The sequence below is a fragment of the Cyprinodon tularosa genome, unplaced genomic scaffold (assembly GCF_016077235.1).
Source record: "Cyprinodon tularosa strain WSP-4 unplaced genomic scaffold, ASM1607723v1 ctg740, whole genome shotgun sequence".
NCBI classification, from domain to species: domain Eukaryota; kingdom Metazoa; phylum Chordata; class Actinopteri; order Cyprinodontiformes; family Cyprinodontidae; genus Cyprinodon; species Cyprinodon tularosa.
Window position 1 is genome coordinate 275492 of NW_024039497.1, and position 11254 is coordinate 286745.

Sequence of the window (11254 nt, forward strand, 5' to 3'; positions counted from 1 at the left end):
GCTCACGTTCAGCATTACTGAATGTCTCATGTTTCAGCTTTCTCCTATCAAATACCTGCATCTTTGAATCAGAGCTGCAATCTTTGACAGAAAGTGGGAGGAGTTAGTGCTAAAATGACAGCAGGAAAAAGTGAATGCAACTCCTGGTGTCTTTGTCTGACTATTTAACATTTTCAGCTTTTTGTTTTCCCTCTAAAATACATTTTGCCAATAAATTTATAAAGGTAAGAAGATTGAGTAAACATAGAAAATTATTTATGATTCAAAGTAAAACAACATACTTCTTTCAATAAAAAAAATACTAGCACATTCATTTGTAAACTTTGCAAACTGGTCTTGCATTGGTTAGTGCTAAAATGTCAGCAGTAAAAGGGAATGTAACTTCTTGTGTCTGAATATTTCATATTTTCAGCTTTTTGTTATCCTTCTAAAATAAATGTTGCTAATATAGTTTGATGTACATTGTTACCATTTATATATTTCTTGAAGTAAAACAACATACATACAACAAAACGCATTAATATATAAACCTTACAGATTGGTCTTGCATTGGTTTGTGATGTTTGTGGTACCTAAAGATTTTGGAAAACAGTATCAGTGACGCTTCTGGTAAATGTTTTATTTTAGGTTATTCAGTTAAAATGTTTTTTTTTAGCTTTATTTTAAGGTAAAAATTAACTAATTTTACAAAGAGGAACATAATAAATGGCTGTAACAACCTACAAAAAAAAAAGAGGAGTCACAGAGATGGCAGAAAGTGGTTTATCAGAGAAAAAAAAAGCAGAGGAAGAAGGTTGGATGCAAACCGTTACATTTTTCAGTGGCAAAATTACAAAACTTAATGACTTTGTTATTTAAAATTAAGACCAGTCACAATATTGAAAATAAATAAATAAGAGAAACAATAAGTCACTGTACTCACAGAAAATGACCCTTTGCACCAATACTTTTTCACCACAAAGTCTAAATGGACATTTAGGTTTTTTTCGTGCTTATCACCTTAAATAACTTTCTTATAGGATTGGTGTCCTAACTCTCTTTTGATACTAAAACGTGTGTAAACATCATCTAATCACTGGTAATGTTTTATTCAATTCAGTTCCATTCAAAAAAACTTTAAAGGGAAAGTTTAAAAATACACAAGTATGTGTAGTTGTGTATTGAAAATATGTTTACCCATAAATGTACTGGCTCAGAGCTGGTCCAGACGACTAAAACAGGACTAATAAACACTCACTTCATTGAGGAGTCTGATTCCATTATCTAAATTCCCATCACATCACATTCCCATCTCTTTTCAGCTTGTTTACTTGTATGTGCTTGTGAAAGATAAGCTGTTCCAGACGTAAGAATGCATGAAGGGAAGGCGCCTGGATATGTTTTTGCTCTGCCCATTTTATCAAGGATTCATCTTTTTGCTTCCCAGCACAAGCACTGATAGAGGAGAAAGGTTGGGGTAGAAAGTTACAATATATTTATGCAGTTATGAAAACAGTAATGTTCTTATATGTGTATGTATGTGTGTACAGTATGTGGTGGAGAAAACAATAAATATTCATACCACCAAATCTTTTAGTTGTGTTTTATTTGACAATTTGACTGAATATTCTAAAAACAGCAGCATATTGGTCTGCTTCTCCTTCTTCTTCTGTGTTTTATGGAGGTTGGCAGACCAATTTATGAGGTGCATTACGGGCCACCAACTGGACTGGAGTGCGGACAGGACATTTACAAAAAAAAAAACAACAACCACAATACTCTTTAATAAGATGGTACTTCCCAAAAACCAAAAGAAACCTGAGTTTTTGTTTTACTCACTCAAGAAATATCTTCAAATGTATATAAAATTTTCATGTTATGTATTGCTTCTCTATGCTTTGTCCTTTCATTTTCATATGCAGGACATTACATAGACACATTTTACAGTTTTAGGCAGGTAACAATATTCACAAACACCTGTTACAAACCAGTATGACCTATTCTGAAATCATTGATTAATTTCTCCTGTTTCTCTTTTGCCGAGCCACGGTCTGTACTTCTTTGTTTTTAGTTGCAAATAACATGTGATTCCTGCCCCCTGCTGTACATTCTCATTTAGCCTGTATTTCCCAGATAACCTTAGATTTGCTGTAATTTAGTGCTTGTCATAACTTAACTTAACACACTGTAAATAGTATTGGTGAAGCACTGCTTCCCCGCACCAGACAGTTTGCCAGAACACTTTCGAGGATGACCAATAGTCCTCCTCCACGGCTTCACGAACTCCTCACAGACCCCAACTTTTCAGAATCAGAATGAAGTTCATTGCCAACTAGAATAGCACTTACAAGGAATTTGACTTGGTGTTGATGGTGCAGACAAATTACACACACACATATATATATATATATATATATATATATATATATATATATATATATATATACAATACAATACAAAACATATATATAGTACTATGTACTATATACACAGTAGGCTGTGCTTTAATGTAATGCAGGTGAGAGACGCTGGCCTAAATTGGAGTCCCTCAAACGATCAACCATGACCTAGATCTTGCTGACCCCACAGAGCTTGAACATCCAGCCTCCAACCAATCACACCGCAGTCATAATCATCCTACCTTACTGTCAGGATTTGGTTCTGGAGTGAGGACCCAAATGCAGAGGCAGGGAGGCAGAGCTGAGTTTCTTGATGATTTAATGAAGAGTAAACAAACAACTGAGGCAGGAATCCAGAAATCAAAACATTAAAACAAAGTCAAACAAACCAGAAACCATGGAGATATCAGGGGGAAAACCATCACGAGGAGGAAGACTCAGTCAGAGTTGGAGGAAGTTAGACGAGGAACCAGCACTGAAGAACTGAACAGAGAGAGTATTTAAAGGAGACAGAATAAAGAGAGGACTAACGAGGAGAATAGGAGCAGGTGTGAACAGACCAGATCAGGAAAGGAGCTAGGGAAAAAGGAGAACACAAGAGGGCAGCAGAGGGCAACAAATAAAAACCTGAAAACTGAAAAATGACCAGAGAACACAACAAAATAAGAATTAAACCACTAAAACTAGAAAACATGGAACAAAGTAAAACTGAATACTCAAAATAAAACATAACAAAATCAAAACTGTGACACTTAAAAAAATAAAAAAACTCTTTGTAGATTTGTCTATTACGAAAAATAGAGATGTTGCAATTTGTGATTTAACACAACAGTAAGAAATTAAGTTGTAAATACATCTGACTACGATATCCCAACACATTTTTTTTATTTTTATTTTTTTATGCATTGTTAATAGTTACATTCATGCTGTTCTTTTCAACAGGCGGACGGCATTTTTTCTTTCACTAAATGGGCCTTGGACTGGAGAGTCAAGACTTAAGACTTGACTTGTGAACATGTCTGTCATAGTAACATTCTCTCTAGAGCTAACCTGGTTGTTCAATAAACTCAGAGTGTCCTCTGTCTCCATCCTCCTTAGAGGTTTGATGAGCATCCAATTAAAGAATAAGCCACATTAGTTCACAGAGAATTGAATATTTATAAGGAGAGGGTTCTCAGACCACATATCTTTCATTTTCACAAAGTTTTTTGTGGTTGTTACGAATACATCCACAACCTTATCCGTCCTTGCATTTGTAGCATTACACAAACATCTGTAACATGTATTTAATACAACTTGATATCAGAGAGAGAACATTGATGTGTGATAACAGCATTATAGAAGGCAACTGCACAGTCAAACAGCCATAGTTTTTAATGTGTAATAGAAGAGAGAATCAAAATGAGAAGGTACTCTATGAGATGATGAACAGGTCCTAAATATTTGAACAATGTTTTTATACCTTATCTTCACCTGCTGACAGTTTTGCTTCTCCCCTGTGAGATTTTGCCAAAATAGAATACACTGATACACTACCATACAAAAAACCTGTCGATACATTTCCAACTAGAAATCTGAGTATGACCAGGGAGACTGCTAATATAGTGATCTGCAAATGTAAAATCGGAGAGGAGAGTGCTTTAAATAAATGTGAAATCTGCAAAATCAATTTCATAAAGTGCAGCAGTGACCAAATGTAAACATTCTGGGAGAAAAACATGGTGCAACAGGCATTGATATGGAGTTCAGAGCAGTGCAAAAAACAAACACATATAGTGCAAAAATGCAGTACAAAAATATTTTTGAGTTGAGTTCTATTCAGTACGATGTTATTAGTGTGATGCTGAGATAAGTCTCGATGAGTCTCGATTTGTGACTTGCTTCAGAGTTTTTTTCCTTCAACAGTTCAGCAATCTGATGGCAGTGGGGAAGAAGCTGTTGCGGAATCTGCTGGTCCTGCAGCGGATGCTGCGAAGCCTCTTCCCTGAGGGCAGCAGGGAGAACACGCCATGGTGGGGGTATGAGGGGTCACTGATGATGTTAAGGGCTTAGGACAGTGCTGCCTGTCCTGTGCCCGTAGGAGGGAAGAGGAGCCCCGAAGATCCTTTCTGCTGTTCTCACCACTCCTATTAAGTTCTTCCAGTCTGAGGTGCTGCAGCCTGCACACCACACAGTGAGACAGCTGGTCAGAACGCTCTCTATGGTGCTTCTGTAGAAGGTGGTGAGGATGGGTGGGGGTAGGTGGGCTCTTCTCACACTCCGCAGGAAGTACAAACACGTCTGTGCCCTTTTGACCAGAGAGGTGGTGTTAACAGTCCAGGTGAGGGTGTCCGTGATGTGCACCCCCAGGAATTTGGTGCTGCTGACCACCTCTACAGCTGAGCTGTTAATGAGCAGTGGAGCATGGTTACGCTTGTTCTTCCTGAAGTTGACGGTGATCTCCTTCGCCTTCTCCGCTTTCAGGATCCGGCTGTTTTCTCTGCACCAGTCCACCAGCTGCTCCACCTCCTCTCTGTAGTCCTGGTAGTTGTCGTGTCTGATGAGGCCCCATCACCGTGTTGTCGTCTGCAAACTTTACAATGTGATTGGTGGTGAACCTGAGGGAACAGTCGTGTGTCATCAGGGTGAACAGCAGGGGGCTCAGGACGCAGCCATGATGGGAGCCTGTGCTTAGGGTGATCACATCAGAAGTGTTCTGTCCGACCCGGACTGACTGAGGTCTGCTTGTGAGGAAGTATAGCAGCCAATTGCGGAGGGGTGTATTGAACCTCAGATGTTCCAGTTTGCCCATCAGATGCTGTGGGATGATGGTGTTGAAAGCTTAACTGAAGTCCAGCAACAATTCAATTCAATTCAGTTTATTTATATAGCGCCAAATTCACAACACATGTCATCTTAAGGCACTTTACAGTTCAACCAGATCATACAGTCAAATTGATACAAAGTTTTCTATCTAAGGAAAACCAGTTGATTGCATCGACTCATTGACTCAAATACAATCCCTCACACTAAGCATGCTTGTAGCGACAGTGGAGAGAAAAAACTCCCTTTTAACAGGAAGAAACCTCCAGCAGAACCAGGCTCAGTGTGAGCGGCCATCTGCCGAGGCCGACTGGGGTTCAAGGAGACAGAAGCAGAGACACAAAAAGCAGCTGTAAAAGGCGGCCTCATCCAGGAAACACACAGCATCCACACGTAGGTGTTCTTCTCCTCCAGGTGTGCCGTGCTCAGGTGAAGAGCGGAGGAGATTGCTTCATCAGTGTAGCGGTTTCATCGGCAGGCGAACTGGAACGGGTCGAATGTTGGTGGCAGGCTTGAGACGATGTGTTCTTTAACCAGCCTTTCAAGCACTTCATCATGATGGGAGTCAGTCCTACATGCTGGTAGTCATTATATGAGGTGACCTGGGGCTTCTTTGGGACCGTAATGATGGTGGCAGACTTAAAGCATGCTGGCACCAAGGATTGGTCTGGCGAGGTGTTAAAAAATGTCTGTGAGCACACGCCTTGAACACCTGCCCAGATATGTTATTGGGGCCTGGTACCTTCCTTGGGTTGACACTCCTCAGAGTCTTCTACATGTCAGCTGTGTCAAGGCAGAGTCCCTCTTTTCCCTAATGTCAAAAAGCTTTCACTGCTGGAGTGCTGTTGAGTGTCTCAAACCTTCCCAGGATAACAAAAGAAGACAAACGTCCTGCATTCCAAAGGGGTGGACCCCTTCGACCATTTCAATTTGCATGTTTTGTAAACAAAAACAAGGCTTTGTTGGGCTACTGTATAAAGCCTAGAACTAAACGCTATTCCTGACAGTTTGAATTGAAAAGTCTTCCCTGATGGGAAGCGAAACATCTTCAAACCTTAAAAAAAAGTCCAGTGGATTGTTTTTTTTAACCTTTTTGGAATGAATATGACTTGGATAAATGCAAATCTTCATCAGCATTTGTTGATGTAGACCAGGGTTTTAAAAAAAATCAGCGGGGTCCGAATAAAGAATGTCATCAATCGGTAAAGGTCCGGAGACATTTGTAATTATAATCTATTACTTTAAACAGAATTTAATTCTGACAAAAAAAAAAAAAAGTTTTTTATGCATCCATGTTATATATTGAATTTAAAAAATATATGTATATATAACAAAAGACTGACGTTTTTTTTTTTCTTCCTTTTTTGTGGCTTAATGAGAGCAGTGGGCTTTAGGCTGCCCTGCAAGGCTTTAAACCTGGTTTGAATGAAGGCAAAGCCATTCTCAAGCACATATCAAGGAGCTCATTTTGAGACTAGATCGATATTTATTTTTGATTCTGTTCATGGTGGAAAATCTTGCTTCACAGCAGCAGGTTGGGCCAAACATACTTAAAATTTGTCTTTGAGCACACCATTTTACCAGTTCACTGCACTTCTTCCAGCAGTCCACACTTTCTCTACTTTCTTTTTCTGATTGTATTCTCCTTCTTTCCCATCGCCCGGCTTGCCACAGGTTTGCCAGCTGTATCGAAGAGTAGCTAGCAATGGTGACCCATACTGACAGCAGCTCATTGGCTAATTTGTATCACACGCAGCCTGTTCCCGGTTGCTCCGGAAGGCTTTATCTTATTAACAGGAGAAGTACAGTAATTTATAAATGTTTTAAATCAGGCTGGGTCTGGATTAGCCAGCAGGTGGGTCCGGATCCGGACAGCGGTCTGCTATTCCATGACCTCTGATGTAGACTGTCTAAACAGTTATGGCATACTTATCATCAATATTTATCTTGTTATAATAGGTTGCTGCAGCTTAGAACCCGTTCCAGTGAGAGCATTTCAAACATTCCTGGAGTGTCTCCATGGTTTAGCCCTGTTGGTTTAGCCCTGATGAAGTACAGCCTATATGCAGGAATTAGCATGATAGATAGGTCATCTGATGACCCAAGGTGGGAGCAGGGGGGCTACTCTGAATGCATTTTATTTTTTTCTAATAAGCCAGATCTAGAGTGTTCCTCCCAGAGTTGCAAAATCCACATGTTGGTACAAATTAGGGAGCACAGTCTTCAAGTTAGACCGGGTAAAATACCCCTAGCAATGATGAAAACACCTTGTGCGTGTGCAGATTGATACTCAGAGATAGCCTGCTATAGAATCTTCATGGCCTCTCTTGAATTAACAATGGGGGGACAGATACAGCAGTGATGCTAACCACAGTGAACTCTCTAGGCAGATAGAATGGTCTGGAGTTAACAGTCAGAAACTTGATGTCTGGGAAGCAGAAGCTGGCGACCAATGTAACATTTTTACACCAGTTGTTGTTTATGTAAACACACAGCCCCCCCACCCCTCTAGTCTTACAGCTGAGTTTTCTTTTTCTGTCGGTATAATATAATATGGTATGGTATAATATGATCCCCTCCAGGCTAACGGCATTGTCCGGAATGGATGAATGACTTCAGTCAGGATGATGGCCCAGCAGTTGCTAATATTTTTTGAATAGAGTTTGAGTTGGAGATGATCCATTCTGTTGTCCAGTGAGCGGACGTTAGAGAGCAGGATTGATGGGACCTGTGGTCTGATGATGAGATTCAATATTATGGCGGAAGGGCTGGGAAGTGCCCATTTTTTTTAAATTTAACCTTGATTTTGTGGGAATAAATTTATTGACATTTGGAATCTTTTTTATAAGGATGTCCATGCCAAGAAGTAAAAAAGCAAAAGGTACAAGGTGCAAACAAGGTATTACATGTACATAAACATTATTTATAGTAAGAGTAAAGTTTGATTATTTCCATCAATTTATAAAGAAACAAAGCATAAAACACAACGAAAAAATATAATTTCACTAAATAGTACAGGTGCAAGATGTGTTTTAATATGTTTGACAGTTTTTGTTTGAAACTGGAACCATAAAAAACTTTGTTACCCTAAGAAGTAAAGAAATGGCAACAACAATGGAGACTAAAGTGCTTGAATTAAAGAATACTTTTTCAACAACTGGATCAAAGATGAATTTTCACTATTTCGGTTTTAGGAATTCAGCAGAGGACCCTTCATAATTTAGTCTAACCCCAGCATATAGAGGCTGAGTGAATGTGGTCTGGACTCTATGGAGGAGAGTCATGGTTTCAGAAACTCTGTAGAAAGACAGAATACCTGCTCTGTGATCCAGATACACTCCTATTCTGAAGGAAACTGGACCTATTACTGGAATGTTGTTGTGGTAAAATAGGTAACGGCTTGTGTCATTTCGTATTGTCCAAGAATTACTGTTGAGTCCAAAGGCACATTCATTTGATTCGCCTGCTCTAATAATGTTTTTGTATGAAACTGCTATGTAAACTCCTTTTCCTCCACACTCCACCTCCCAGTAACAACGTCCAGTCAGACTCTCTCTACTAAGGACCTGGTACTCATCAGTAAATCTTTCTGGATGATCAAGATAAGACTGCTGTTTCATATATGTTACTTTTCTGTTCCCCTCAGATAATGATAGAAATATATTTGCTGTGTTTGGATTCAGGGTGATTTCTTGTGAATATTTCAAGAATTCAGCTCTGATCTTTGGTTCAGTATCTGGTTCTGACAGTAAACCCTCCATATTAGGGACTGCCACTGAGATGTTTGTCCCTGTGTCTCTCAGGATGTCCTCTAGTTTCTCTCTGAGCTCTGACACAGCTGCTGTCACATCCTCAAAGTATCTCAGAGGACGAATATTGATCCTGGATGAGTGTGTAGACTCACTGAGTGCTGACAGTGAGGGGTAGTTCTGGAGAAACTGGGTGTGATCCTTTGTGATTGAGAGCTTCTCCAGCTCAGCATCTTTCCTCTTCAGCTCAGTGATCTCCTGCTCCGGCTTCTTCTGAAGCTCTTTGACTCGACTCACTTCAGTTTCCTGCTGGGATCTGATCTGCTGCTTCACATCAGAGCTTCTTTTCTGGATCGGATGGATCAGCTCATTGTAGATCTTCTCACTGTCGTTCACTGCTTTTTCAGCAGAGCCATTGATGGCCTCCACCTCCTGTTGAAGCAGCTTCACATCTTTCTCCTGGTCCTGGATTCTCTGCTGGATTTGTTGTCGTCTCTCCTGGAGCTCCTTCTGCTTCTCAGTCCTTTCTGCTGCAGCTGGGACTGTTTCATGGCCTTTATGTTCATCCATGGTGCAGAGATAACAGATACACTGCTGATCAGTACGACAGAAGATCTTCATCACCTCATCGTGACGACAGCAAATGTTCTTCTGTAGCTTAGCAGAAGCTGCAATAATTTTATGTTTGTTAACAGTAGGAGCATAATAGTGAGGTTGGAGGTGATTCTCACAGTATGAAGCCATACAAACCAGACAGGACTTCACAGCTTTCCTCTTCCTCCCAGTGCAGATATCACAGGCCACATCTTCAGGTCCAGCATAGCAGTGATCAGCTGCAGCAGCCTGGAGTCCAGTCCTCTTTAGATCCTCCACTAATTCTGCTAATATGATGTTTTTCCCCAGTCCAGGCCTCGGTATGAACTCCTTCCTGCACTGAGGGCAGCTGTAGATCCTCCTCTGATTTTCTCTGTCCCAGTGGTCTTTAATACAGTCCATACAGTAGTTGTGTCCACATGGAATAGTCACCGGATCCTTTAGTAAATCCAGACAAATTGAACAAGAACATTTTTCAGACTCCACATTATTTCCTTGCTGTGCCATGCTGACGTTCAGCATTACTGAATGTCTCATGTTTCAGCTTTCTCCTATCAAATACTTGCATCTTTGAATCAGAGCTGCAATCTTTGACAGAAAGTGGGAGGAGTTAGTGCTAAAATGTCAGCAGGAAAAAGTGAATGTAACTCCTGGTGTCTTTGTCTGACTATTTAACATTTTCAGCTTTTTGTTTTCCCTCTAAAATACATTTTGCCAATAAATTTATAAAGGTAAGAAGATTGAGTAAACATAGAAAATTATGATTCAAAGTAAAACAACATACTTCTTTCAATAAAAAAAATAGTAGCACATTCATTTGTAAACTTTGCAAACTGGTCTTGCATTGGTTTGTGATGTTTGTGGGACCTTGAGATTTTGCACAACAGTGATGTTTCTAGTAAATGTGAATGTTTTTTAGCTTTATTTTTAGCATAGAATTGCCTAATTTTACAAAGAGGAACATAATATATAACCATAACATAAAAAAAAAAGATGTCGGAAATTGGTTTATCAGAGAAAGAAACAGAAGCTTATACAAACACTTACATTTTTGTGTGACAAAAATTACAAAATTTCATCACTTTATTTAAAATTAATACCAGTCACAATATGATAAATCAACACATAAGAGAAACAATGAGGACACTTTCTCATCCCACATTCTTACTCACAAAAAAAAATGACCCTTTGGACCAAAATTTATAGTTCTTTTTCACCAGAAACTCTTAGGGAATACGGACATTTAGGTTGTTTTCCTGTTTCTCACCTTCAAATAACCGGTAGGATTGGTGTCCTAACTCTCTTTTGATACTAAAAAGTGTGTAAACATCATCTAATAACACTTAATGTTTTATTCAATTCATTCCCATTCAAAAAAACTTTAAAGAGAAATTTAAAAATACACAAGTATGTGTAGTTGTGTATGAATATATTTGGCCCAGACAACTAAAACAGGAACCATAAACAGCGACTTAATTGAGAAATGTGATTCCATTATCTAAATTTCCATCGCATCACATTCCCATCTCTTTTCAGCTTGTTTACTTGTCTGTGCTTGTGAAAGATGAGCTGTTCCCAATGTAAGAATGCATGAAGGGAAGGCGCCTGGATGTGTTTTTGCTCTGCCCATTTTTTCAAGGATCCATCTTTCTGCTTCCCATTAAAGCACTTATAGAAGAGAAAGGTTGGGGTAGAAAGTTACAATAGTTTTATGCAGTTATGAAAAAAGTA

At 39.4% G+C, this 11254-nt stretch overlaps 1 protein-coding gene across 1 annotated transcript; it reads right to left on the minus strand.

The window, feature by feature from the left end:
* Positions 1–8344: 8344 nt before the first annotated feature.
* On the minus strand, positions 8345–10030 carry LOC119773067 (tripartite motif-containing protein 16-like). Its single transcript, XM_038269880.1, has one exon. It carries the CDS (start codon positions 10028–10030, stop codon positions 8360–8362), a length of 1671 nt encoding a protein of 556 aa, XP_038125808.1. The 3' UTR covers positions 8345–8359.
* Positions 10031–11254: the final 1224 nt, after the last annotated feature.